The sequence below is a fragment of the Amphimedon queenslandica genome, unplaced genomic scaffold (assembly GCF_000090795.2).
Source record: "Amphimedon queenslandica unplaced genomic scaffold, v1.1 AMPQUscaffold_12982, whole genome shotgun sequence".
Lineage (NCBI taxonomy): Eukaryota > Metazoa > Porifera > Demospongiae > Haplosclerida > Niphatidae > Amphimedon > Amphimedon queenslandica.
Genome location: NW_003546782.1, coordinates 38,325 through 60,982, shown reverse-complemented (window position 1 = coordinate 60,982; position 22,658 = coordinate 38,325). Strand labels below are relative to the sequence as shown.

The following is a 22,658-nucleotide window of genomic DNA, read 5'->3' as shown; positions in this document are numbered from 1 at the left end:
TCTGTATGTCCATCACAAAATGTAATAAAAAACAAATAGAATTTCTTCCTCGCCATTTATGAAAAAATCCCTGTACTATAGCCAATGGTATAATAGTCAACTTTAATAGTGCAGCAATTTTTAAAAAATCCAATTTTAATAGGAATCAACTTTAAAATTTCTAAAAAAATTCAATTTTCATCGGAACAAGCTCAAACTTGCTACACAACATAAGTACATATATATGCATCAGAAAATATCCTTAAAATGGAAAATTCTCTCCTGGTCAATTTTGCCAAAATTTGGCCCGAGACACTGTACTATAGTACAGGGACTTTGGCCCGATTTTTGAGTAACTTTAAAAATTCGTAAAAAATCTAAATTTGATCGGAATCAGTTCAAACTTGCTACACAACATAAGTACATATATATGCATCAGAAAATATCATAAAAATGGAAAATTCTCTCCTGGTCAATTTTGCCAAAATTTGGCCCGAGACACTGTACTATAGTACAGGGACTTTGGCCTGATTTTTGAGTAACTTTAAAAATTCGTAAAAAATCTAAATTTGATCGGAATCAGTTCAAACTTGCTACACAACATAAGTACATATATATGCATCAGAAAATATCATAAAAATGGAAAATTCTCTCCTGGTCAATTTTGCCAAAATTTGGCCCGAGACACTGTACTATAGTACAGGGACTTTGGCCTGATTTTTGAGTAACTTTAAAAATTCGTAAAAAATCTAAATTTGATCGGAATCAGTTCAAACTTGCTACACAACATAAGTACATATATATGCATCAGAAAATATCATTAAAATGGAAAATTCTCTCCTGGTCAATTTTGCCAAAATTTGGCCCGAGACACTGTACCATAGTACAGGGACTTTGGCCCGATTTTTGAGTAACTTTAAAAATTCGTAAAAAATCTAAATTTGATCGGAATCAGTTCAAACTTGCTACACAACATAAGTACATATATATGCATCAGAAAATATCCTTAAAATGGAAAATTCTCTCCTGGTAAATTTTGCCAAAATTTGGCCCGAGACACTGTACAGAGGCTTTGGCCCAATTTTTGAGTAACTTTAAAAATTCGTAAAAAATCTAATTTTGATTGGAATTAGTTCAAACTTGCTATGCAACATAAGTACATGTATATAAATTTTCTAAACCATAAAACAATTAATTTTATTGACTTCTGTCTCACCTTACATAAGCACCATATATTCCCAGTTCACTGATGACTCTCATTTTTTTGATGGACTTTTCACCTTTTTTTAAAACAAAATTAGGAAAAGACGGAGCATTTATAAAATCCATTAAAATGTAGCGCTCTCTCTCCTCTGACGAACTAATCCTAGAGAGAGTCTCTTTTAATTCTTCATTGTAGAGGTTGTTGCCTTGAAAGGAAAGATTGTCAAGATTCTTATATAAAATAATAAAATAATAATAATATATAAATTACCTCCTCCTTCCCTTTGTGGTTTCATTACAAAACGCTGAGGATTTTCTAGTGCCATGGCAACTGCCTTATCTCCTTCAGGATTCTAAAAAAAAGAAGATCCAAAACTCATAACTCAAAGTTCTTAAGTAAAAACAATTCCAAATTCTTTTGACAAAGCCATAAATTATTATTGTCCATTGCTATTGACTTACTTTTAAGTTGTTATAATTCAAAAATGCATGGAATGTTTAGTTTAAATCAAAATAACCTACAAGTTTATGCTTTGGACAGGTACATACACTGTACTATGATTGAAAGTGCCAAAACTAAAAGTTACATAATAGATCCAATAATATTACACAATGCACACATGACCAAGAAGCTTCCTCTATAATATTCCACTAACACACACACACACACACACACACACACACACACACACACTGACAAACCAACAGACAAAAACACTCAAAGGAAAAACAGACAAACACAACACAAACACAAGCAAACAAAGAGAGGAGACAGGAATGGACACAGATCAGCCAACAGATGAAAGGTACAAGTCATACACATACACATACCATAGTGAAAGTGTTGATAGACAGAGAACAATAATACATGTCAATTATTGATAATATTACATTACTGAGAGAGAAGTGTACTTTGATGTGAAGGAGGCATAAATTACATTAACAAAGGGTTGCTTCATTGATGAAGAGTCAAACACACAATGAGGTACTAAGTGGTACACAACACATAATGTATTAGGTGTTTAATACCCTCCTCCCTCTCTTTGATAAACTCCTTTATGTACATTAATGCATATATGTACATACATGTACATGTAGGTACACTAATACATACATAAATAAATAAATACATTACATTATCCTCAGCACAAAGTACATGTACATATTATTATTAGTAGATACCATACCTGCTCTAGTGTGTATTGACCAGTGAATGTTTGCCTCACATCAGAAACAACACCCTCTTCCTTTATGTATCTAAATTAACAATGAACACGCATGAAAGCACACAAAATATCCACTTTTCTAAAATCCCTTTTTCGCTAAGGATCTGCTGTACTTTCTTGAATCCTATCAACTGGTAGGCGGCAGATGGACAGTTACTTGCTTTTGAGAGTTCCAAAAGACGCCTTCCATTCCATTCCTGTGTACAACCAATACTTTATACATAAAGGCATGCACGGACATAACAATTTCCCTCAAAAAAATAACAAAACAACCAGGAATGAGAGACAGCCCTCATTGGTTCACTCAACCCGCCTAAACACCACAAAAGTTTATATTACTATCAATGGGCCATTAAGCCCACAAAGACTATGTAAGCTAATTTTAGTAGTGGGTCACTACAACTTTAAACCTTGTATAAACATGTGAGCTAAAAGGCAATAAACTAGCCATAGAGTCTTGCAGGTGTCATTCCACTATAAAACGTTAGGGCGGAGCTCCGCCCAAATTGGCTCCGCCTAAGTACGTGTATATAAATGTACAATATTAATATGTGATATATTTATATGTACATTATTCCATAGTTTGGGTGCCCATGATGCATTTGCTTACAATATCACTATGATAACAAGAGGGACCATAACCAGCTCTGTAGTAGACAACAGATATTTCATAACCATCTCTAGAGAGGGAGAGAGAGAGGGAGAGAGAGGGAGGGAGGAAGGGAGGGAGAGAGGGAGAGAGGGAGGGAGGGAGAAAGAGGGAGAGAGAGAGGACTAATAATGCTTGCTGTTTGTACATATCTTACATAAATGCTTCTCTTTCGGGAGTCAGTTTGATGGTATTCCCTATCTCCGTCAATGTCCTCCTTATAACTCTTATTGAATATCTACATGCATAAGGAAAACAATTCATGACTGTGCCCAGTGTGTTTATTAGTGTGTGCCTCAATAGCTAGCTATATATAGAACATAATCATCACTGTCTGCTAGCTAATTAACATCTTTAGATTAGAGCCCCATATTAAGCCAATAGACCATCAACAGCAATTTCATAATAACTATTAACATATATTTTAGAGAGATTTGTCATATGCTAAATAGGTTAATTCAGAATGAGTAGGAGGTGGGGGGTGAGGGGGGGGGGGAATTCAAAATTAACTAATAAGAGAGAGAGAATATGCAAACTGATACGAATTAATTTAATATTATGTCATTATGCTTCTCTTCCTCTAGCATAATTCCTAAATATACGTCCCCTCCTTCAAGATAGGGTAAAGGGTGACAGTCAAACAAGGACATTTGCTGTTAGCCCATTAACTGTTACTGTTCCTTGTACTACGAGCCACCTGTTCTAACGGTGTCACCAAACAAGACACAAACACTTCACAGACACTTACTGGAGACAAAACTGCCCGTCATAAAGTCAAGGGGAATCAAAGAACACAAAAAGAGAAGAGAGGGATATGCTAGCTAGGCCATCATGGGCACATGTACATGCAAATCAACATGCAACATACATAATTAATCGTGCTTTTGTCAATAAATGTGTTTTCCAACAAAGCACACATTAATTAGTAGAGTCACGTTCGGTTGTATACACATGTGATGTCACAATGGTGATCTAAGAGAGATGGAGGCATAAACTAAAAATGATTTAACTTTTATTGCATTAGAGAAATATACACACATGCCCCAGCCCTGCTTATAAGGAGCACGATGACTTGTACATGTGAATTTAACATTTAGAGATAACAAACACGTGTTATGCAGCTGCTTAATAGAAGACTGCATCATCATGATGACTAGGAATGAGCAGAGAAGAATAATGAATATTGTACACTATATACAGTGATGCATGGATTTATGCCAATAGTGGCTATATGCTTTTATATTGTGTGAAAAATTTGAAAGGATGCAGCAGTGTATACTAATGTTCTATGCTAATATTCTATTGTTTGATTAATATGTGACTGCATGTCATATACCTTGCATTAGTTTATATTGTGTGAAAGTAAATAGACTGTACAAGTACTAGTGCATTTGTATGTATGCGAATGCGCGTGTATCTCATTATTGTTTATGTTTGGAGAAAAACAAGTAAGTATTGTTTGTTTTTCTTTAAGGCTGACCTTTTCCATAAACCGTGCTCAATCTGTCTTTGATCAAACTTGTTTGCTTCATTCTCCTTCACAACAAATAGAATAACAGAACTGAGAGAGAGAGGAGAGAGAGAGAGAAGAGAAAAAGAGCATGACTCTTAAAGAAAGGAAAACAAACTTGCTCTGTCCATATTCCTTCCAAGCTGTCGCAAATGCATCAACAAAACCATCAAAGCATCCATTAGGCTCAGCCTGATTAGTGAGAGGAAGGAAGATTATATAGTTACACACAAACAGACTTACTTCAATGACACTGCCAGGTGTGTAACGGCTAGTGACATACCTTTTATGGCAAATAGCTTAAAATCAGTTAAAGGTTCATTAATTATTGTTTATACTTTTGAAGGTCGGCCATCTTAGAGCTAAGACTTGCAAAACCTGCAGCTATCGTGTTGATTTCCACCATCTTGAGTCCAAGGGAGACCCGGCCATCATGTGACCTCTGAACATCAACGAGGTAATCTGTCCTGTGAAAACCCAGACAGGTTGTCTATAATATGTGAAAACCAGAGACCACATTATAGTTTAATTAAACAACAGAATGCAACCCCGGTCAAAGGCTAGGCGGGATCAAAGCCACAACTATATACACACATTTAAGTTGTCATGACAACATTTGTCTTGGCATTAAAAGAAGCCAAAAAGTTAAAGTTATATACATATCCCGAGCATAAGTATATGAGCTTAAACTGTAATTAGGAAGACATAATGTAATTATCTTGTACAAGTTTATTAGTATTTTAAAAGGGTGTATGTGTATACAGTAGAGAGAGAGAGAGAGAGAGAGAGAGAGAGGAGGGAGAGTGAGAGAGAGAGAGAGGAGGGAGAGTGAGAGAGAGAGAGAGAGAGAGAGAGAGAGAGAGAGTAGGGAGAGTGAGAGAGAGAGAGAGAGAGAGAGAGAGAGAGGAGGGAGAGTGAGAATGACAGACAGTCATCAGAACAAAAGGTACTAATAGAAGGTTAGACATGTATATGTACACGAGATGGTGCAATAGCTAATATGCATAGTGTACATGCCATTTTAAAAGTCAATAAATCAACAGTCAGTCTCTATAGCATTGTAATGATTAACATGTACATGTACATTGTATATGCAATATCCCATGGAATATAGTAAACAGCAAAAAATTATAATGACATCATTATTAATGTGTGAAAACATTTTTTATTTTTACTACTAATGATGATAATAATTGAATTTTTAGTTCATGCATATACTCATGGATGAGGCCTAGTATAGACAGTACTAACTTGGCTAAAGTTACAAATATAATAATAATAATAATAATAATAATAATAACAAAAACAATAACAACAACAATAGCAATTATTATTAAAATGCGAAAACAGCCTATTAATTTTATGATTATTCTTTGGAAATTGTAATCAGAAAGTGACAGAGGGTCATCATCCTAATCCTGACACTGTTCCCTAACAAGCCAACACGAGCTCTAACACAAAAAACTACAAAAGGGTCACATGAAACAGCTGGATCTTCACATTGTCTAAAAATGGCTCGAACAAACAAACTGCGATTAGGATCACAATAAGGAGCATCATGTATTATACAAATAAACCTTGTTTGATGTCAGAGTGAAAAGAGTAGTTCTACAATGTGCCCCCATCCATACTGATAGGGTGTCCATGTTCACCTCTTGTATCCCCTTTCTCTCCCACTCATTTGCTTTGGCTCATTTCCTTGCCATGCTAGCAATCACATGCCTAACAGCTATCTCTCTAACAATATGCAATATGGAATACCCTCTTTCCATCTCCCACTCCTTTCAATATAACACTGTGCATGACTCTCATACTTTGTTTGCTAAGCTATGACTGATGCTTGCTTATGTGTCAAACTGATGAGTATATATAAAGTATCAAAACTCAAGAGTACATTGTTACAATAGCACCTACATCAGGGGAGCATGCTGCATGCATGGATGCACATGTACAAGTGATTAAGTGGATAATACTACCCAGGAGCATAATGTTATGTGAATTTTGATAATTGTAAACATGCTTTGTATGTGTGTGTGTGTGTGTGTGTCTGTACATGTAAATGTGTAAAAATAGAAGCTAGACATCAATATTAGCAGTAATGGCATGCTTAAGCTTTTTCCAAAGACCAACGCATTAATCAATGAATAATCCATTTACTTTCCCAGAAGCAAAGTTCACACACACAAAGCAACACATACATTCCAAATACAGGAATCACATTATTAATCAATGAAGATGCGTAATATGTCCCTGGGGATTTCCCCAGGGCTCCCCCCACATGAATATCTTTAAACAATAAAGTATATTCATAGGCCTGGGCCTGCAGAAGCTTGCTACAGACAAGAAGCCGCAAAAAGAAATAATTTACCAATAAAAAATAACAAATTATTATTGTTCACAGATCATTGTTATTCACTGACCTGTTTATCACCTGACGCCTTTACTTCATTATAAATGTCCATTAGGTGTCTAACAAAATCGTCTGACTTTAGAATCCTATGAAGAAGAACATAATGTATCTCATTACATGACAATTAAATAAAGTAGAAACAATTATAAAAAACAATACACACTGTAGCCCACTGGGGTCAAACTGTGAATAAACTAATCAATGGGAGAGTGCAACAACACAAAACAACAGTTGAAAAAATGAAAAATATAACCCCCCCTTTCTCTTTTACTTTCTAAATGCTTCTGCAATAAAATCAGAGTCCTTGCTTAGAGACTCGATCAACTGGTTAAGGGCAGGTTGTATATTCATGGCGTGATGGAAAAGAAGACGTGGGAATGGACTAGGAGTGAGGACACAGGATATATTAGTTGGAAGGACGTCGGGAGTATATAGCAGCAAACCAGCTGATATAACGTAGTCTCGGGTATCCTCAGCTGCCTCAGTGGTCTGCCACCATGAAGAACTACTGGGTGACGTGGAAATGACTCCTGACATGATGATCAACTATAAAATGTAATAAGTTTTTTAAATTGCAATAACAAAATTGCAATAATTAAGCTAAATCTGACCCCATTCCATTAACCCATCGAATATGTTATGAAGTTGATGCTAATACCTTTTGATTTGGATTAAAATTAATAAAGGATGCTTTGGTGAGACTGACTTCAAACAACGACCCACTATATAAACAAAGTGCATATAATGAAAAGCCTCACGCCAGTGACCCTACCCGCCCATTGTACATAAAAATACACAATCCACACAATAAAATTAGCCAGTAATAATTAACAATAACAATATTCATGTGGAATAAGCTTTAGCATAGCCACGTACATTTTCAAAGAGAAACGACGAGAATGCAGAATATAAACTTCTCACTTCCTTTTGTCCATAAATCAACCATCCGTCATGTGACAAGATAGATTATAATTGCGCAAGCTAATGGAATGCAGGAAATCGAATTGCATCAGAGCAGCCACACCTTCAAATCTGCGGCCGGTGGCGGGAGTTCGCGGGCTTTGATCTCTTCGTATAAAAGATCGTAGATGACAGGTCTGTCCACGTTGACAAAGAGACTGCAGCAATTGCTTCTACGCTGTACCTCTGCTGAGCTGTCTTTTGCCTCATTACAAGTCCACTATTGCTCCTATTTAAACTAAAGGCAACTCATTTATTGCAGTGTGTGATTCTAGAAGCCTAAAAGAAACCAATTCTCTCTTTCCTTGAGTCCGGTGAGTGACTGCGATGGCAGATACGCCCTTTGCGAGTCACCATCCTTACTACAATATTAACAGTAGAGAAGTACCAGTCCCTGGAACTGATATCATTTCGTCCCTGGATCTTTTTGAAGAGCCATACATGTTTGGTGGTGAGCAGGACTTTCACTGCAAAACTCGAGGTGACCCACTCATGGGCGTCCCGGGGGAAAGAAAAGGAATTTTGCCCCCGACGGGTGGTCACGGGGGAGGTAGTCTCTATCCATCAACAGCAGGATTGTACGAGTCTTCTTCTTCTCACGGCGCCCATCACCATATAGACAGGTTGGAGCCCAGCAGTAGCAGCACGGGAGGACCCCCTTTCCCCGGTAGTAACAACTTCTGGTTGACTCCACAGAGCTCAATGGCTTTTCAGGCTGTGAGCGTAGCAAGCAGTCAACTCCCGCCGGTAGGGGCAGAGTACCAGATCCAGACAGGAATGGAGTCCATTGCTTCTCCATACAGCCCCGAGAGTGAGGGCTCCTATGACGACCCAAACGACACTTTTCAGCTCCGCCTACCCCCTGGCTTTGAGAAAGAACCTATACAAAAACTAACGGAGGAGCAGTTGGTCAGTTTAAGTGCTAGAGATCTTAACACGATATGCAGGGATTTACCTGAAGATGTCGTAAAGCAGCTCAAGAAAAGGCGACGGACACTGAAGAACCGTGGGTATGCGTACAATTCGAGAGTTCGGAGGGTTTCACAAAAGAACCAACTGGAGAAAGAGAGGGACGAGCTCCAGAAGCAGATAGCTCAGCTCCAGGACAAAGTCAAGAGCCTAGAACATGAAAAGGAGGGATGGAAGAGAAAGGCTCAGATGTACGAAAGGGGAGGGAACGCGTAATCCCTCCCTCTCTCTCTTCACGATTAAGTATGTCTTTGTGTCTCTCTATGTCCTTTGATGCTTAAACTCACCCATTATGATAACCCTTTTCTCCTTTGAACGTTTATGCCTCTTTCTACCGTCTTTCCCTCTGTCTTCCCTGTCTCATGCACGTAACAAGTATTGTAATAATTATTTATTCCTACAAATAGCATGACGCCTATAATAGTGATAGGAGACAATTCCACCAAATATTACATTGTTATAGAAAATTATTATTATTATTATTATTATTATTATTATTATTATTATTATTATTATTTAAGTATTTGTAGTAGTGGCTATTTTGTATTTGCTAAAGTTATTTGCTTTCGTCTTATGTGACCCTCTCTCTGCCTTAAAAAATGTTGTATTTTTATATTCCCTGGCTGTCTATGGCAGCCGTGTATCAGGTATCACTTTGCACAATCTATTTTGAATTTATTTGTCCACTGAGTCATTTTTATTCGTCATTGTTATTTGTGTCAACGTTTCTTTTTGTTCTTATTATTGTTGTTGTTGTTATTATTATTATTATTGTTGTATAATAACTATTATTAGTTTTGAAACTAAATGATATAAAAAATGTTGTTAACATTTAAAAAGAGGGAGGGATGGAAGGGAGATTTACATAATGTTAAATGTTCTTTGGGGGGGCTGATGTAATACTAATAGCACTCTACAGCACACACGGCTCTGAATATATACAGAAGGAAGAAAGAAGAGAGAGAGAGGATGTGAGGGTGGGATTGTTTTAATAAGAAAAGAGCTCTTGAAGTTGAGAGGCGGAGGTGGTCCCGTTGTTAGTGTCTATTAGGAGGATAAAGAAGACATAAAAAAATGCTGAGTCGTTATTGCCACGTCACAGTTATTGTCATCACTATTACATCATCACACTTCTATTAATAGACACTGTTACTATTCATAGCCATTAAAGGCAAGCCTTTTTGGTTGTGCAATAGTAATAACACATTATCACAGATATCCCATTAATCACCAAACTCCTTTGTAACTACCTACCTTCAATATCTGAAGGGTCAAGGAGGTCTGTATCTTCAAAAGTTGGTGAGCAGACCTCCAGCTCCATGTCTTCAGCACTGGGACTAAAAATGAAAAGAGTGAATCATAATCATAATTCATAACAATCATGAGACATTACACATATTAACATGCATGAATATTGACATGACATTTACCTTGTTGCATGACAAGAAAAGAAAAGGATACGCTTTAATTTCTTGTTGTAAAAGAAATAGTTAAATGACCACAGGCTACCCTCGACGCCATACGGATCTGACTCAAGATCGGCATTATAGCTATAGAAGGAGAATATATGTTTAATAAATGAAATGTATTTATGAATTCAAAGGAAACAGCTTCCTGCCTCTACTCATACAAACATGCATTCCTACTACTAGTTCATTTTCTATATGCACGCTAATACGATAAAATTAAACACTGACATACGATATTGGTACAAACTACTCTATTAGTACAAGCTCTCATTGTATGGAGAGGGACAACACCTCCAAGTTAGTAAACAGCCCAATATGTAAGGGCGTCTAACTATGCAGGGGAATACCACAGGCATACATACATACACACACACACACACACACACACACAAACACAGAGCCCAAGCACAATCTTTAAGGCACAAAGACATGACGACTGGTTTAATACAATTAGCACTGCATTACGACAAATTACTTACATTTATTTTTAAAATGATTAATGTAGGTACGATAATGGAGTGACCAACACAATAATAACGACAAAGCATACGCATTATTACTTGTATTGTAGGAGCATTGTGTTTACCTGTATATGTCACAGTCTTTAAGGATTATCTCCTCATCAATGGTTGCCCACAGTTGCGACTCAAGACTAGCAAACCGATCACAGACAGCAGGAGAGAGGTTAGACCTTACTGCGTCCATTACCCACTGGACCGACAGCTCGCGACTAAACTCGTCCGACTTTGCATCAGAGAAATCATAGTCAGGGTAAAAGGAGGCGTTAAGGGTGGACTTTAAATAGAATAAGGTCTTGTGAGAGATGGTATCGCAAAGCTGAGGCTGAGACGAATCTGAGCTAACTGTACTACAGCCACTGACTGATCTCATTAATATGGTTGGAAGGCTCACAGGAGGCAGTAGACTAGGGCTACCATAGACCGGTGAGCCTATTATTAGGGTTTGAGGAGGCGAGAGAGCCTGGACTGATGACGAGGACTGGCCACCATCTTGTGATGAGAGCTGCTTGTATAGCTTCTTGTCATTGCCGGCCATCTTGCAAGAGTAACTTTCAACCCTAGGGGAGGGAGAGAGAGAGAAGGAAAGAGAGAGAGAGAGAGAGAGAGATCAGTGATTAACCTAACAGGTGCAGTGTTATGAGAGTAGTCAGATAAAGACTAAAAAGGAGATAATGATTCAATCTAGAGTACCTGTAGCTACTAGCTACACACTGACATGAGACACTACAGTGTAAATATATTAATTGTCATTACAGCCAAAGGAGATGGCATGTGATGGAATGCAAGTGACAGTCACACTATACATAGTCTGACTTGTAATACAATACCTGAACCTTAGCATTAGCAGTTAGCACACTAGCTATATAAACTGTATGAGATATGCTACTGATATTAACCAAAGGATAATACAGCTTTTATGTGCATGTACGTGTACATTATTATTAATATGCTGGTAGTATTATGTATGGTGTACTCTATATATGGTAGTGTGGCCATATAACAGGTGGGAAAGTAATCAGGAGAAAGAGGACATCACATTATGTGAATACTCTCAACACATAGAGGAATGGAATGTGTCATAGATCTGCCCCCACAGCCTAACAATACAATCTACAATGTAAGAGTATTCACGGTCAATGGTATAAGCATATTCATGTCAGACCCTCACTTGGTAATGAATATGAAAATGCACGTAACAAAAACAACAATAGCCCAATATTCCCCGAACCCCTGACACTGGGTCTGGATTTGGAATGATAAGGGGTCTGGAATATAATATTATCAGTGAAAATGAAAAACAAACAAGAAGAGGGTGGAGGTCATATAATGCTTAATTATTAATGAGTGAGCGGGCGGATAGGAAATTTAGTGAAAGGCTAAAGGATAAGGAGTACAATGTTAAATCATACTCTAAGTAGTTTGACCTTTGATGTGGAATGAGTAAGTCAATGATGCATGATGATCATGTTATCAATGGAAACATCATAATAATGAATCATGTGAATCAAATGAATGAAGGAGTGAGTGAAAAAGTGAATATAAGCTACCCATTGAAGTTGTAATTCACACATTACGTTCACATTATCTCATACACGTAGCTAGAAATATTATACTATATCTGCACTTTGGGCAGTTTTGCATTATCACATACTCTTCATCATAAGAATAGCAAAAAGCATTAACCACTTCATTGAACTACAATCAATAATACATTAATCAATATTTCGAGTTGCGTAATAATTTATTATAGAGGTCCATCATTTACCCAATGCATGTCGATTATAGTGCAGGATGTACTGATCATATAAAATAATTATTAATCTTACCTTCCACTGATGCGACAGTGACCAGTATCTATACTTAATGCAGTACTGATCCCATCCAACTTTGCATTTTCCAACAATTTCATTGTTAAATTTTGACGTCTCTGTAGACAAACGTTCAATTCAAAAGCGAGAAGGAAGGGGGAGAAAACTGGGAGGAGCAAAAAATGAAAAAATGTGTGATTTGTGGCTTCTTGCTGCTTGAATTAAAATGAGTCTGATAAGTGAGGTTCTGAACAGCCATAAAGACAGAAAAGGACTTGTGTAAAAGCACTGGTTTGGGTTTGATCTCCTCAAGGTCCAACCGAGAAGAGAGAGAGAGAGGGAGTTAGAGTAACCTAGGCAACTGTGTGAAAGTGTGAATGACGTCTCCAGAGAAGGAGTTCGAAGACTTGTGAGAAGAGATAGAGGGTTTGCTTGAAAGGAGAGTGTCTGGGAGAGGTCCTCCTCAGTTAGAAATGTGTTAGAAGTACAGAATAATGAGAAAATAGAGGCAAGATGACCTGGCAAATGCTGATCTAGGAATTAATTGCAGATATTGCAGATAAACAGCCAAACCCACATCACGTGACAATATTGGCACCCGCCAAAAGAGGGTGTGTCTGTAAAAGTTTTGCGCATGCGCAGATAATTCCAAAATGGCGTCGTCTGAGGAGGCTGATGTACGTTCTCCGCCATATCCCGACCCACTTGAGTCACTCCCTTATTGGGGCCATGGCCCTGGAGAAGACATTACTAGTCTCCCAGCTGGATGGGAGGGTAGAGTTACTTCAGAAGGACGAGTATTTTTCATAGAGTGAGTAGGGAATTTCATTATTATTCTGAGCTAAATTCATTGTAAATCCATTCATTTTGATTGCAGTCACAATGAGAGAGAAACCCATTGGTCACACCCAGTCACTAAAATGAAATACAGAGTTCAATCACGTAAGCAGAAGGAATGGGGGATTGCGTAAGGAGGGTTTCCCATGCTATGTACAGTGAACTAATTGGGCTAACACTTGGAACAAATTTAAAAATTCAGAAAAATCCAATTTTGATTGGAATCAGCTCAAATTTGTTATACAACATAAGAACATGTATATGCATTAGAAAAAAATATAAAAATGGAGAATCCTCAACTTTTCATTTTTGACAAAATTCAGCCAAAGTCGGACTTTGGCCCAATTTTTGAGCAATTTGGCAATCCATTGACAAGAAGCTGCATGAGCACTATACCAAAATTCTTAGGGAAACGCTGAATGTAATGTACATATGCTATTGTAATTTATAATTAATCAATTAGATCTCTCATATGGCTGGCAGCTGTTTAAAGATGAAGATGATGCTGTTGTATTTGTCGAGTAAGTTACCATTAATAATAATAATTATTATATTAATATTATTATTATTATCATTATAGTCATTTAGAGGGCGTGTGTTCCAAAGTCGATCCACGCCTACTCAATAGGAGAGCGTTTGATTTTCCCGAAGAGTATGGGATTCGCTCATTTAATCCACTCCAGCATCGTCTGAAACCTTACTCTACTGCTGATGATGTTTTAAAAGATATTTCACTACAGGGAAAGGTTGCCATTGTAACCGGAGCTAACTCTGGACTGGGTATGGTCAATGATATCATTATATTGATGATAATTAAACCTCCTACATTATATTAAATTAGTTTAAATCTATTTATAGCACATAATAATACCCCAGATTGCATTGCCTGTTGGTCTGAGGTTAGGTTTGAAGTGTCATAATTATCGAAGGAAGTGTTTTCTGTTTGTACTGCTAATCTCTGTCCAAGACCATCTTCTCTTTGTTTGTTGTATCAACTTTGATTTTCTGTTGCAGTAATTGCACTGTCTCAACCTTTGATCCCTAATTGAATTCACTTAGTTTTTATAAAAAAAGAATCAGGGGGAGACCACTAGTGTGAAGCCTTAAGGCTAAGGATGTCTGTGTTTACCAGTTCAATTAGATTAGGACTCAGTCTCTTTACTATTAAGTGTTAACTTATTTTATAAAGGACAGCGTGACCTTGATTCAGTATCAATGTCTACCACCTAATCATATTAACAATCATACGGAATAGTGAAGGATGATGTTAAATTGAATAATAATAATAATACATGAATAGATTTACATTGTAAGCTGTGCTATATCACTAGCATCTCATCCCAGTAGTGTTCATAATTGTTGTTTTTTTGTTTTGTATAATGTGTCAACTTTCAAAATTCCCTTACACTCTAATTATGCTGACATTACTGGAATTTAAAATATTTTCACCACGGGGCAGTCCTAGCCTGTGCAGTTTATTATTGTTATTGTTATTGTTATTACTAGTATTTATTTATTTATTTATTTGTGTGTTATTATTATTAATAGGCTATGAGACAGCACGGAGTTTAGCATCTCACGGTGCTCACGTTATATTAGCATGTCGTGACAGAGGGAGAGGAGCTACTGCTGTCAACTTGATACAAAAATCCCACGTACGTATCCTTTATATATAAAGCTATCCTTCTCCTTACATCATACAGCCTAGGGCCAAAGTAGAGCATCGTGACTTAGACTTGGCCTCGCTGAGAAGTGTTCGATTATTTTCAGAGTTTTTTATTGCCTCCGGTCTGTCACTCGATATACTGGTGTGTAACGCCGGTCTTCTCGAGCCAAGTTTCACACTGACCGAGGATGGACTGGAGTCTCATTTCGCCGTCAATTATTTGGGACATTTTTATCTCATTAATCTATTGAAGGACATACTTTCGAAGTCGACACTCCCACGCATTGTCATTGTATCATCTGAATCACACTGGTGGGTTGGAAGGAAAGAGGGTATATGTTAATGTTGCTGTATTTCAACAGGTATCCCTCGCCAAAATCAACAAAACTGGAGCTCCAGTATCTCAAGAATCCCAATAGAGAGAATTATAATTATTTTGCTGCATACGGTGCATCAAAGCTATGCTGCATACTCCTGATGCAAGAGCTGTACAGACGGCACCCACTGATATGCACCAATGCAGTCCACCCTGGAAACTTCCTCCCCACTGGACTACTGAGAAGGACCAACTGCATGTACAAGCTGCTTAGAATAACAGCAAGACCTTTCACCAGTTCAGTGGTAAGCCATCAACATACCACAAGTATTAGATTGAGTGAACAAGAAAAATGTTGAGGATTTTACACCAGAAATACAACACGTATCTGGTTTTACCTTTTGCTCTCCCTTTGTTATGTGTCCTTAGGCTCAAGCTGCATCAGGTATAGTGTTCTGTGGAGCTCACCCAGTGATGGAGGGAGTGAGCGGGTTGTATATGTACAGGTGCTCTGTTGCAGAGCCATCGGGTGAGGCACAGAGCCACGGGACAGCAGCTGCACTCTGGGACCTTAGCACCCAAATAATACGTGACAAGATGACACAATGGGGGAAAGACTAGCAGGAATTGCAATAATATTTTTAATTTTTAATAGATTTAGAGTAATTATAAAATATTTGAAATAATAATAATTATTGTTACATTAAATTCCCCCTTTCCCACTTGAATGAAATTCCCTTTACAAGGATGAGTTGCATGATTTATTTTGAATATTGAAGGTAATCAAACAATTCAAAAATGACATCAACAAGAGAGAGTGGGGAAAACACAATACTACATAAACATACAAGAGTGCAAGAATTCTTCTAGACTTGTTCAATAGTAAATTTCAATTTCCCAGTCTGTTCCAGGTTCTGAACAATGTCAGTCTTGCCAAAAGCTGCGCCAGGTGTATAGAAACCGCCACTGATTGAAATAAGAATAAAAACATTTTTAGCTCTTTCTATCAGAAACACACACCATCAAACTAATGATGCAAGTACATGTGTATGTACATGTAAAACTTACTCTTTTGGCAGTTTACTTCTTTCATTGAGTAGACAGAAGCCAGATTGGACCATCATGGCAGACGTTGCTATATAGCCAGGCTCTAGGAGAAAGGTGGAGTACATGAAAGTGATTAATGTCAACACTTTTTGTTTGCTTACCAGCACCTCTTACCCTAACCCTGAGGAATGCATCAGGCTTTACCCTGAGTAGGAAAAGGATGAGTTATTATATAGGAAATGAAATACAAACTCACTTCTCTTCATTATCAGGACTGTAGCCAGATCCCTGCAATACAACTGTGAATGTTCCCTTCTCCACCTGTAGGAACAATGAAAGCATAGGGCAGTAATAAGAGGTGGATTACTTCGCTGCGACTGGGACCACCTTTACGAGCAAGTCCTGCTGAAAATAAACCGGGATACTATGGAAAGGAATTTCAAGAGTTAATGAGATGATTTCCACAAGATTTTGGCTCATGCAGTGGATTGTCAAGCTGCTCAAAAATTGAGCCAAAGACCCTGTAGTACAGGGTATTTTGACATAAATCATAATGATAGAATTTATCATTTTTATAACTTTTCCTGATATATATACATGTTCTAATGCTGTATATCAAGTTTGAACTAATTCCAATCAAATTTGGATTTTTTACAAATTTTTAAAGTTGCTCAAAAATTGAGTCAAAGTCCCTGTACTATAGTACATGGTCTCGGGCCAAATTTTGCCAAAAATCACTAGGAGAGAATTTTCTATTTTCAAAATTTTTCCTGATACATATACATGTTCTAATGTTGTATATCAAGTTTGAACTGATTCCGATCAAATTTAGATTTTTTATGAATTTTTAAAGTTACTCAAAAATCGGGCCAAAATCCCTGTACTATAGTACATGGTCTCAAGCCAAATTTTGGCAAAAATGACTAGGAGAGAATTTATCATTTTTATAATTTTTCCTGATACATATACATGTTCTAATGTTGTATATCAAGTTTGAACTGATTCCGATCAAATTTGGATTTTTTACGAATTTTTAAAGTTCTTCCAAATGCCATGTACTGTATTGTAGTGCTTGTCAGCTCATTTAGTATGCCTTGTGGGAAATCCTGAATAAAATTATATCTTTAACAAACCTTTAGCAGTAGTTTAGCACCAAACCCAGTCAGTGACATAGGTATTATGATCATAAATCCAATTATTAGCATCAACGTCTTCCACAGGCTACCAATACTAGCGTACGTCTTCACTTGAAACTTTAAAATAAGAAAAATAAAAAAACTATTACTATTATTATCAGTACCATTGGTAAGCCATCAGTCTTATGCCTGTACCCAGCACTGCGCAGCATCTGAAGTTATAAAGAAGAGAATGATAAGATTATTGAGATACTAAGTATATCCTGAACTCACGCAAGCTCTGTCTGCCCCAGGGAACGGGCCGCACCAGCTTTGAGTCACGTCAGAGAAGAAAATGGTTCGTCTCTTTGGCATCTTCACCAGAGGGAGAGGAGGACGGCTTGAGGACGCTTTCTTACGAAGTTCGGCAAGTTTCTTGTAACTTCTGATGCTACGTATGGCCGATTCCCATGTACCGGTATTAAGCCCTTTACCCTAAAAATAATAATAAATAAATAATAATAATAATAAATAATAATAATAATAATAATGATAATGATAATAATAATAATAATGATAATGATAATAATAATAATAGTAATGATAATAATAATAAATAAATAATAATAATAATAATAATAATAATAATAATAATAATAATAATAAATAATAATAATACTGAATATTTGTTATTTTACATTAGTAGAGACATAGCTTTCAATGTATGCCAGTTGACCTAACAAAGATAATGACTAAAATAAAACGTGATAATTATAGGTCCCCGTACCATTGAATCCTTTTTGAAGTACAAGCGATCCAATGTCATTAGGGATGACATCAAACCCACAGCAGTTAACCAAATAAACTCCTTTCTCCTTCGCTAAAGCATCATACTTATCAACCATGGACTCTATGTACTGATAAAAAATTATCAATAAATAAACTAATATAAGATTTTTAAAAATTATAATTTGATAATTAAATAAATGCTTACGTATGTTTCTCCAGTGATATCAATGTAATCGGTCCCCTGGTTGATACATGCTTTGACAACTGCTTCACCATAAAGTACGTAAGGGCCAACTACGTCCAGTAGAACACTGCAACGCCCACACATCTCTTTCAAGGACTCCTCGTCATTAATGTTAGCTGATATCGTAGTCACGCCCACAATACCAAGGCCTATTTTAATGAGCAAAAATTGAATTTTAATGTTATAATACAAAGAGTGCAACATTAATTAATTCCATCGTGAGGATTTCATTTCACCTTCTAAAGCTTCCTTGACTCTTTCTTCATTTCTTCCAGCAGCTGCCCATTTGAAGGAACGCTTCCCTTCCTTCTGAATCCTATCCAGCTCCTCTGCTACGTATTTTCCAGTAAACCCAGTCGCACCAAACAAGACAAAATCGAACTCGCGAGTGGAGGCCATTTTTGACACCTGGCTCCGTAAAACAAATATATTTTTGGGATATTACTGGGAAATTATCTACTTATTTTTTTAATTTTTTTTTACATTTTTAATAATAATAAAAGATAAACATAATATTTTTTATTACAAAATACACACAGAACAGCAGCCTCAAAACACATAATTATTAGCTCTCTTAGTCTTCATTTGTCGGAACCAGGTATATAATCAAGGCTTTTGATTCTTGGCTTGCTGGATCAGCCATTGTAAAGTGATGTCTACAGATAATAATCATAACAATTATAATGATGATACTTCTCATCGTAAAATTCACCCACCAATATTTTCCCTTTCCTTGCAAGATATAGAGTAACAACATATCTCTCTGTCCTTAATATCACTGAGACCCCTGTGATATACGAAAAGAAACAACAATAATATTTAATAAAATACTTGCAAGTTACAACCAACATGAATTGACAAGGTTCTTACATTCGCTCTATTAGTTCTCTCTCTCTCAGTGCATTAGGCAGGTCCACTTTATTACCAAGCACAAGAACCTAGATAAGAGACAGATGAAGAGACAGATGTGGGTTAAGATGAGAGGGAAACATAAAACACAACATACTGGTATTCCAGTCAATTGCGGCTTGTCCAATAAAAGTTGTAGCTCTGTTTTGGAAGACTCGATTTTCTCAAGATCGGCTGCATCCACCATATAACTGTGAGAAGAGAATAAAAAGTAAAAACTGCTCCCAGCCGCAAGAGCCAATGCATGCAGACCAGGCTCAGGGTTTCCCGCAAGACATGCTAAAGTTTTGGCCTGATTTTTTTGAGTAACTCAAAAAATCCAATTTTGATCGGAATCAGCTCAAACTTTCTACACAACATAAGTACATGTATATGCATCGAGAAATGTAATAAAAATGAAAAATTCTCTCCTAGTCATTTTCGCCAAAATTTGGCCCGAGACCCTGTACTATAGTACAGGGACTTTTATCCAATTTTGGAACAACTTTAAAAATTCATAAAAAATCCAATTTTGATCGGAATCAGCTCAAACTTTCTACACAACATAAGTACATGTATATGCATCGAGAAATGTAATTAAAATGAAAAATTCTCTCCTAGTCATTTTCGCCAAAATTTGGCCCGAGACCCTGTACTATAGTACAGGGACTTTTATCTAATTTTGGAGCAACTTTAAAAATTCATTAAAAATCCAATTTTGATCGGAATCAGCTCAAACTTGCTACACAACTTATAAACATGCATATGTATCAGAAAAAAAATTATAAAATGGAGAACTCTTTCCTAGTCATTTTTGCCAAAATTCAGCCAAAAACCTTAAGCTATAGTAAACAGGGTTTGGCCAAGTTTTTGAGCAACTTTAAAAATTCACTGATAATAAATTGAGCACATATGCTAACATCCTGCAAGAAACCCTGATGCATACTTACACTATAGCAGTTACGCCTCTGCAGTATCTTTCCCACATGCTTCGGAATCTTGGCTGACCACCTATATCCCAAAGCTAAAAAGAAGTAATAATGCAGTCATGGTAGATGCTGTTTGCTCACTTTAATACTAACGTTGCCTTTCGTTACTTTCCTCATATTGAATCCAACTGTTGGTATCATGTCCTCATTGAATTGGCCGCTCTTTATTTAAAAAAGGGGATATCATGTACAGGGTGGGGCGTTATTTAGAATCATTCTTACAGCAATAACGTTGACGAATGTGGTTTTTCCAGAGTTTTGCAAGCCAACCAGGGTGAGCTCCATCTCTTCCTTCCAGAAAAGGCTCTTAAACCATTCTATGATTCGATTAAAGAATCCTAACATTTTCACTTTCCCTGTTTTCAGCTCCTCCTGCTTATTAAATGTGCTTCTAGGAAGTGGGTGGATTATTCTATCATCATGCATCGTGATGATGTCACTTCCTCTACCTTCATAAATAAAATGGATGATTCTCTCTCTTTTCACTTTAGCAGCAGTTAGCTCACTAATAATACTTGCAATTGACTCAAAAATGTCAGTGTATCCAGTTAAAAAAAAACTAATAAATATACTAACAAAAGCTTGTTCTCTGTCTCAGATAGCTAAACCACACTTTTCTAGCAAAGGCAAAGATATTGAATTTTTGAAAATAGTGCAGATCTTATTCTTGCTCTTAAGTGTATGCAGATTATTAGCACGAGACTAGCAGATTACTAGTTTCTGTGAAGTGTAATAGGTGAAGAAGTCTGAGACCAGTTACAACTCAAGAACATTTTACTGCAATGATTAAAAAAAGAAAATTGCATTCTTTTTTCTGGATGAGTTAAAGTTTTTGAGTCAATTGCAGGTATTATTAGTGAGATAACTGCTGCTAAAGTGAAAAGACAGAGAATCCTCCATTTTTTATGAAGGTAGAGCATGTAGAGGAAGTGACATCATCACAGGGAGCTAGCTACCATACCCAATATGATATGTCCTCGGTCAAGGCTGATAAAGATATTGCTTATTGGATTTATTTGGGGCTTAAGCTTACTGCCTTTTTGTTACTTTTCATGCAGTCATGTTCAGGGGCAACTAAGTGTGATTTCACCCACATTCTTTGATATTCCTAAGAATGGCCTCACCTTTATGACTACTTCTTTTCTTAGGACTTCTCTTCATCCAATAATTACTGAGGAAAAGGTGAGTTAAAGTAAAGGGCATATAATAGTATACAGTGTACTCAGTCATGACAGCATTTAGGCAATTGGAAGGGTCAATGACCCAGTTTTGGTGCATGAAAGTGGGTATTAATGTGGCTTTGTACCATATTGTGTTTAAGTGAAGTATCTATTAGATACATGTAAAGTCCTAGTCTCGTGGGGCGGGGGACGAGACTAGTAAAGTCCTTATATCATGTTGTACTACAATGGAATCCATGGAAGAGTTTGACATTTTGTGAACCAATAATCATAATGGCTTCCTAAAGTAATGAATTTCCTTTTATTTGATACCAAATTTTTGCTTGTTTTATATAAATATGTTTTTAGTAATAACAGCCTTGCAGTTTATAATTATGCTACAAATAATAATGTTTGTCTATTCCTAAGTCCTCAACAATGGTTTCGGTATTCCAAGTGTAGGTGACAAATTTTTATTATTGCCTAGCAGCAGATGCCCAACTTTATAAAGCTCGACCACAATCTCTGTTGTATGCACCTAGTATACCAGTAGTTCATCTAATCTCCTCTTTTTATAGGATACCTTCCATTATCATCCAAAGTCAATGGATCACTTATGGACCAGAGTCACATCTAGAACTATAGTGAGCATTTAAAATTAAAAAAAAGCTATTGCAGCCATCATTAACGAAATGTGATAATTTAATGAGTCATTTTTAAGATTCTACTATACATTGCTCAGTAATTTCTGTTGTATTTTACAGGTAAGACGTATGGCATATTTTGACACAAGAGATCCAAACTACACAGCAGTTGCTTTCATTACAATGCATGATGATAGAGAAAGAATAAAACCACTTATATATGCTAACCTAGTTTATGATGATGGAAGCTCTGTATGCA

The 22,658-nt window shown here is 36.7% G+C and overlaps 6 protein-coding genes and 1 long non-coding RNA gene across 7 annotated transcripts; 2 read left to right on the top strand and 5 right to left on the bottom strand.

Moving 5' to 3' along the window:
• Window positions 1–1,158: 1,158 nt before the first annotated feature.
• On the bottom strand, window positions 1,159–7,724 carry LOC100638272 (glutathione synthetase-like). Its single transcript, XM_020002090.1, has 13 exons — window positions 7,636–7,724; window positions 7,249–7,523; window positions 6,988–7,063; window positions 4,906–5,057; window positions 4,811–4,850; window positions 4,686–4,759; window positions 4,538–4,618; window positions 3,215–3,295; window positions 3,019–3,088; window positions 2,484–2,605; window positions 2,370–2,439; window positions 1,454–1,535; window positions 1,159–1,388 (listed from the first exon to the last, which is right to left on the bottom strand). The coding sequence occupies exons 2-13, from the start codon at window positions 7,512–7,514 to the stop codon at window positions 1,192–1,194; spliced, it is 1,311 nt and encodes a 436-aa protein (XP_019857649.1). The 5' UTR covers window positions 7,515–7,523; window positions 7,636–7,724; the 3' UTR covers window positions 1,159–1,191.
• On the bottom strand, window positions 5,940–6,980 carry LOC109585936 (uncharacterized). The gene is made up of 2 exons (XR_002186733.1): window positions 6,145–6,980; window positions 5,940–6,096 (listed from the first exon to the last, which is right to left on the bottom strand). It is a non-coding gene; the product is annotated as an uncharacterized LOC109585936 (long non-coding RNA).
• A 343-nt stretch (window positions 7,725–8,067) lies between the features above and the next one.
• LOC100638143 (neural retina-specific leucine zipper protein-like) lies at window positions 8,068–9,714 on the top strand. The gene has a single exon (XM_003389726.3). It carries the CDS (start codon window positions 8,265–8,267, stop codon window positions 9,120–9,122), a length of 858 nt encoding a protein of 285 aa, XP_003389774.1. The 5' UTR covers window positions 8,068–8,264; the 3' UTR covers window positions 9,123–9,714.
• Window positions 9,698–13,285, bottom strand: LOC100637517 (repressor of RNA polymerase III transcription MAF1 homolog). The gene is made up of 5 exons (XM_020002088.1): window positions 12,723–13,285; window positions 10,962–11,453; window positions 10,337–10,456; window positions 10,161–10,243; window positions 9,698–9,950 (listed from the first exon to the last, which is right to left on the bottom strand). The coding sequence occupies exons 1-5, from the start codon at window positions 12,803–12,805 to the stop codon at window positions 9,895–9,897; spliced, it is 834 nt and encodes a 277-aa protein (XP_019857647.1). The 5' UTR covers window positions 12,806–13,285; the 3' UTR covers window positions 9,698–9,894.
• A 36-nt stretch (window positions 13,286–13,321) lies between these two features.
• On the top strand, window positions 13,322–16,251 carry LOC100638016 (WW domain-containing oxidoreductase-like). Its single transcript, XM_011408454.2, has 8 exons — window positions 13,322–13,515; window positions 13,582–13,646; window positions 14,005–14,062; window positions 14,122–14,321; window positions 15,090–15,196; window positions 15,245–15,519; window positions 15,570–15,828; window positions 15,953–16,251. The coding sequence occupies exons 1-8, from the start codon at window positions 13,358–13,360 to the stop codon at window positions 16,142–16,144; spliced, it is 1,314 nt and encodes a 437-aa protein (XP_011406756.1). The 5' UTR covers window positions 13,322–13,357; the 3' UTR covers window positions 16,145–16,251.
• A 32-nt stretch (window positions 16,252–16,283) lies between these two features.
• On the bottom strand, window positions 16,284–19,157 carry LOC100637389 (saccharopine dehydrogenase-like oxidoreductase). The gene is made up of 12 exons (XM_003389720.3): window positions 18,955–19,157; window positions 18,680–18,867; window positions 18,473–18,602; window positions 18,384–18,421; window positions 17,980–18,180; window positions 17,871–17,918; window positions 17,704–17,823; window positions 16,938–16,994; window positions 16,827–16,891; window positions 16,732–16,775; window positions 16,592–16,673; window positions 16,284–16,489 (listed from the first exon to the last, which is right to left on the bottom strand). Exons 1-12 carry the CDS (start codon window positions 19,115–19,117, stop codon window positions 16,390–16,392), a joined length of 1,236 nt encoding a protein of 411 aa, XP_003389768.1. The 5' UTR covers window positions 19,118–19,157; the 3' UTR covers window positions 16,284–16,389.
• Window positions 19,158–19,215: 58 nt separating this feature from the next.
• Window positions 19,216–21,006, bottom strand: LOC100637263 (ADP-ribosylation factor-like protein 8A). The gene is made up of 7 exons (XM_003389719.3): window positions 20,818–21,006; window positions 20,677–20,757; window positions 20,557–20,630; window positions 19,725–19,818; window positions 19,589–19,656; window positions 19,435–19,505; window positions 19,216–19,374 (listed from the first exon to the last, which is right to left on the bottom strand). The coding sequence occupies exons 1-7, from the start codon at window positions 20,938–20,940 to the stop codon at window positions 19,325–19,327; spliced, it is 561 nt and encodes a 186-aa protein (XP_003389767.1). The 5' UTR covers window positions 20,941–21,006; the 3' UTR covers window positions 19,216–19,324.
• Between the last annotated feature and the right edge of the window lie 1,652 nt (window positions 21,007–22,658).

What these genes read in the sequence shown, in the direction of transcription:
- LOC100638143 (XM_003389726.3), top strand. Translation starts at nt 8,265, where the DNA reads ATGGCAGATACGCCCTTTGCGAGTCACCATCCTTACTACAATATTAAC.
- LOC100637517 (XM_020002088.1), bottom strand. Translation starts at nt 12,805, where the DNA reads ATGAAATTGTTGGAAAATGCAAAGTTGGATGGGATCAGTACTGCATTA. An exon ending in AAAGACTGTGACATATACAG is followed by an intron (nt 10,457 to 10,961) that starts GTAAACACAATG and finishes CTCCTTCTATAG; the next exon opens with CTATAATGCCGATCTTGAGT. An exon ending in TTTTCTTGTCATGCAACAAG is followed by an intron (nt 10,244 to 10,336) that starts GTAAATGTCATG and finishes TTTCATTTTTAG; the next exon opens with TCCCAGTGCTGAAGACATGG.
- LOC100637389 (XM_003389720.3), bottom strand. Translation starts at nt 19,117, where the DNA reads ATGGCCTCCACTCGCGAGTTCGATTTTGTCTTGTTTGGTGCGACTGGG. An exon ending in AGTCAAGGAAGCTTTAGAAG is followed by an intron (nt 18,868 to 18,954) that starts GTGAAATGAAAT and finishes TCATTAAAATAG; the next exon opens with GCCTTGGTATTGTGGGCGTG. An exon ending in ATATCACTGGAGAAACATAC is followed by an intron (nt 18,603 to 18,679) that starts GTAAGCATTTAT and finishes ATTTTTTATCAG; the next exon opens with TACATAGAGTCCATGGTTGA.
- LOC100637263 (XM_003389719.3), bottom strand. Translation starts at nt 20,940, where the DNA reads ATGTTAGGATTCTTTAATCGAATCATAGAATGGTTTAAGAGCCTTTTC. An exon ending in AGAGGCGTAACTGCTATAGT is followed by an intron (nt 19,819 to 20,556) that starts GTAAGTATGCAT and finishes CTCTTCTCACAG; the next exon opens with TTATATGGTGGATGCAGCCG. An exon ending in CAAGGAAAGGGAAAATATTG is followed by an intron (nt 19,375 to 19,434) that starts GTGGGTGAATTT and finishes TATTATCTGTAG; the next exon opens with ACATCACTTTACAATGGCTG.
- LOC100638272 (XM_020002090.1), bottom strand. Translation starts at nt 7,514, where the DNA reads ATGTCAGGAGTCATTTCCACGTCACCCAGTAGTTCTTCATGGTGGCAG. An exon ending in AGGCGTCAGGTGATAAACAG is followed by an intron (nt 5,058 to 6,987) that starts GTCAGTGAATAA and finishes CACATATTATAG; the next exon opens with ACAACCTGTCTGGGTTTTCA. An exon ending in GAGCACGGTTTATGGAAAAG is followed by an intron (nt 3,296 to 4,537) that starts GTCAGCCTTAAA and finishes TTATGCATGTAG; the next exon opens with ATATTCAATAAGAGTTATAA.
- LOC100638016 (XM_011408454.2), top strand. Translation starts at nt 13,358, where the DNA reads ATGGCGTCGTCTGAGGAGGCTGATGTACGTTCTCCGCCATATCCCGAC. An exon ending in CGGAGCTAACTCTGGACTGG is followed by an intron (nt 14,322 to 15,089) that starts GTATGGTCAATG and finishes TATTATTAATAG; the next exon opens with GCTATGAGACAGCACGGAGT. An exon ending in ACTTGATACAAAAATCCCAC is followed by an intron (nt 15,197 to 15,244) that starts GTACGTATCCTT and finishes TACATCATACAG; the next exon opens with CCTAGGGCCAAAGTAGAGCA.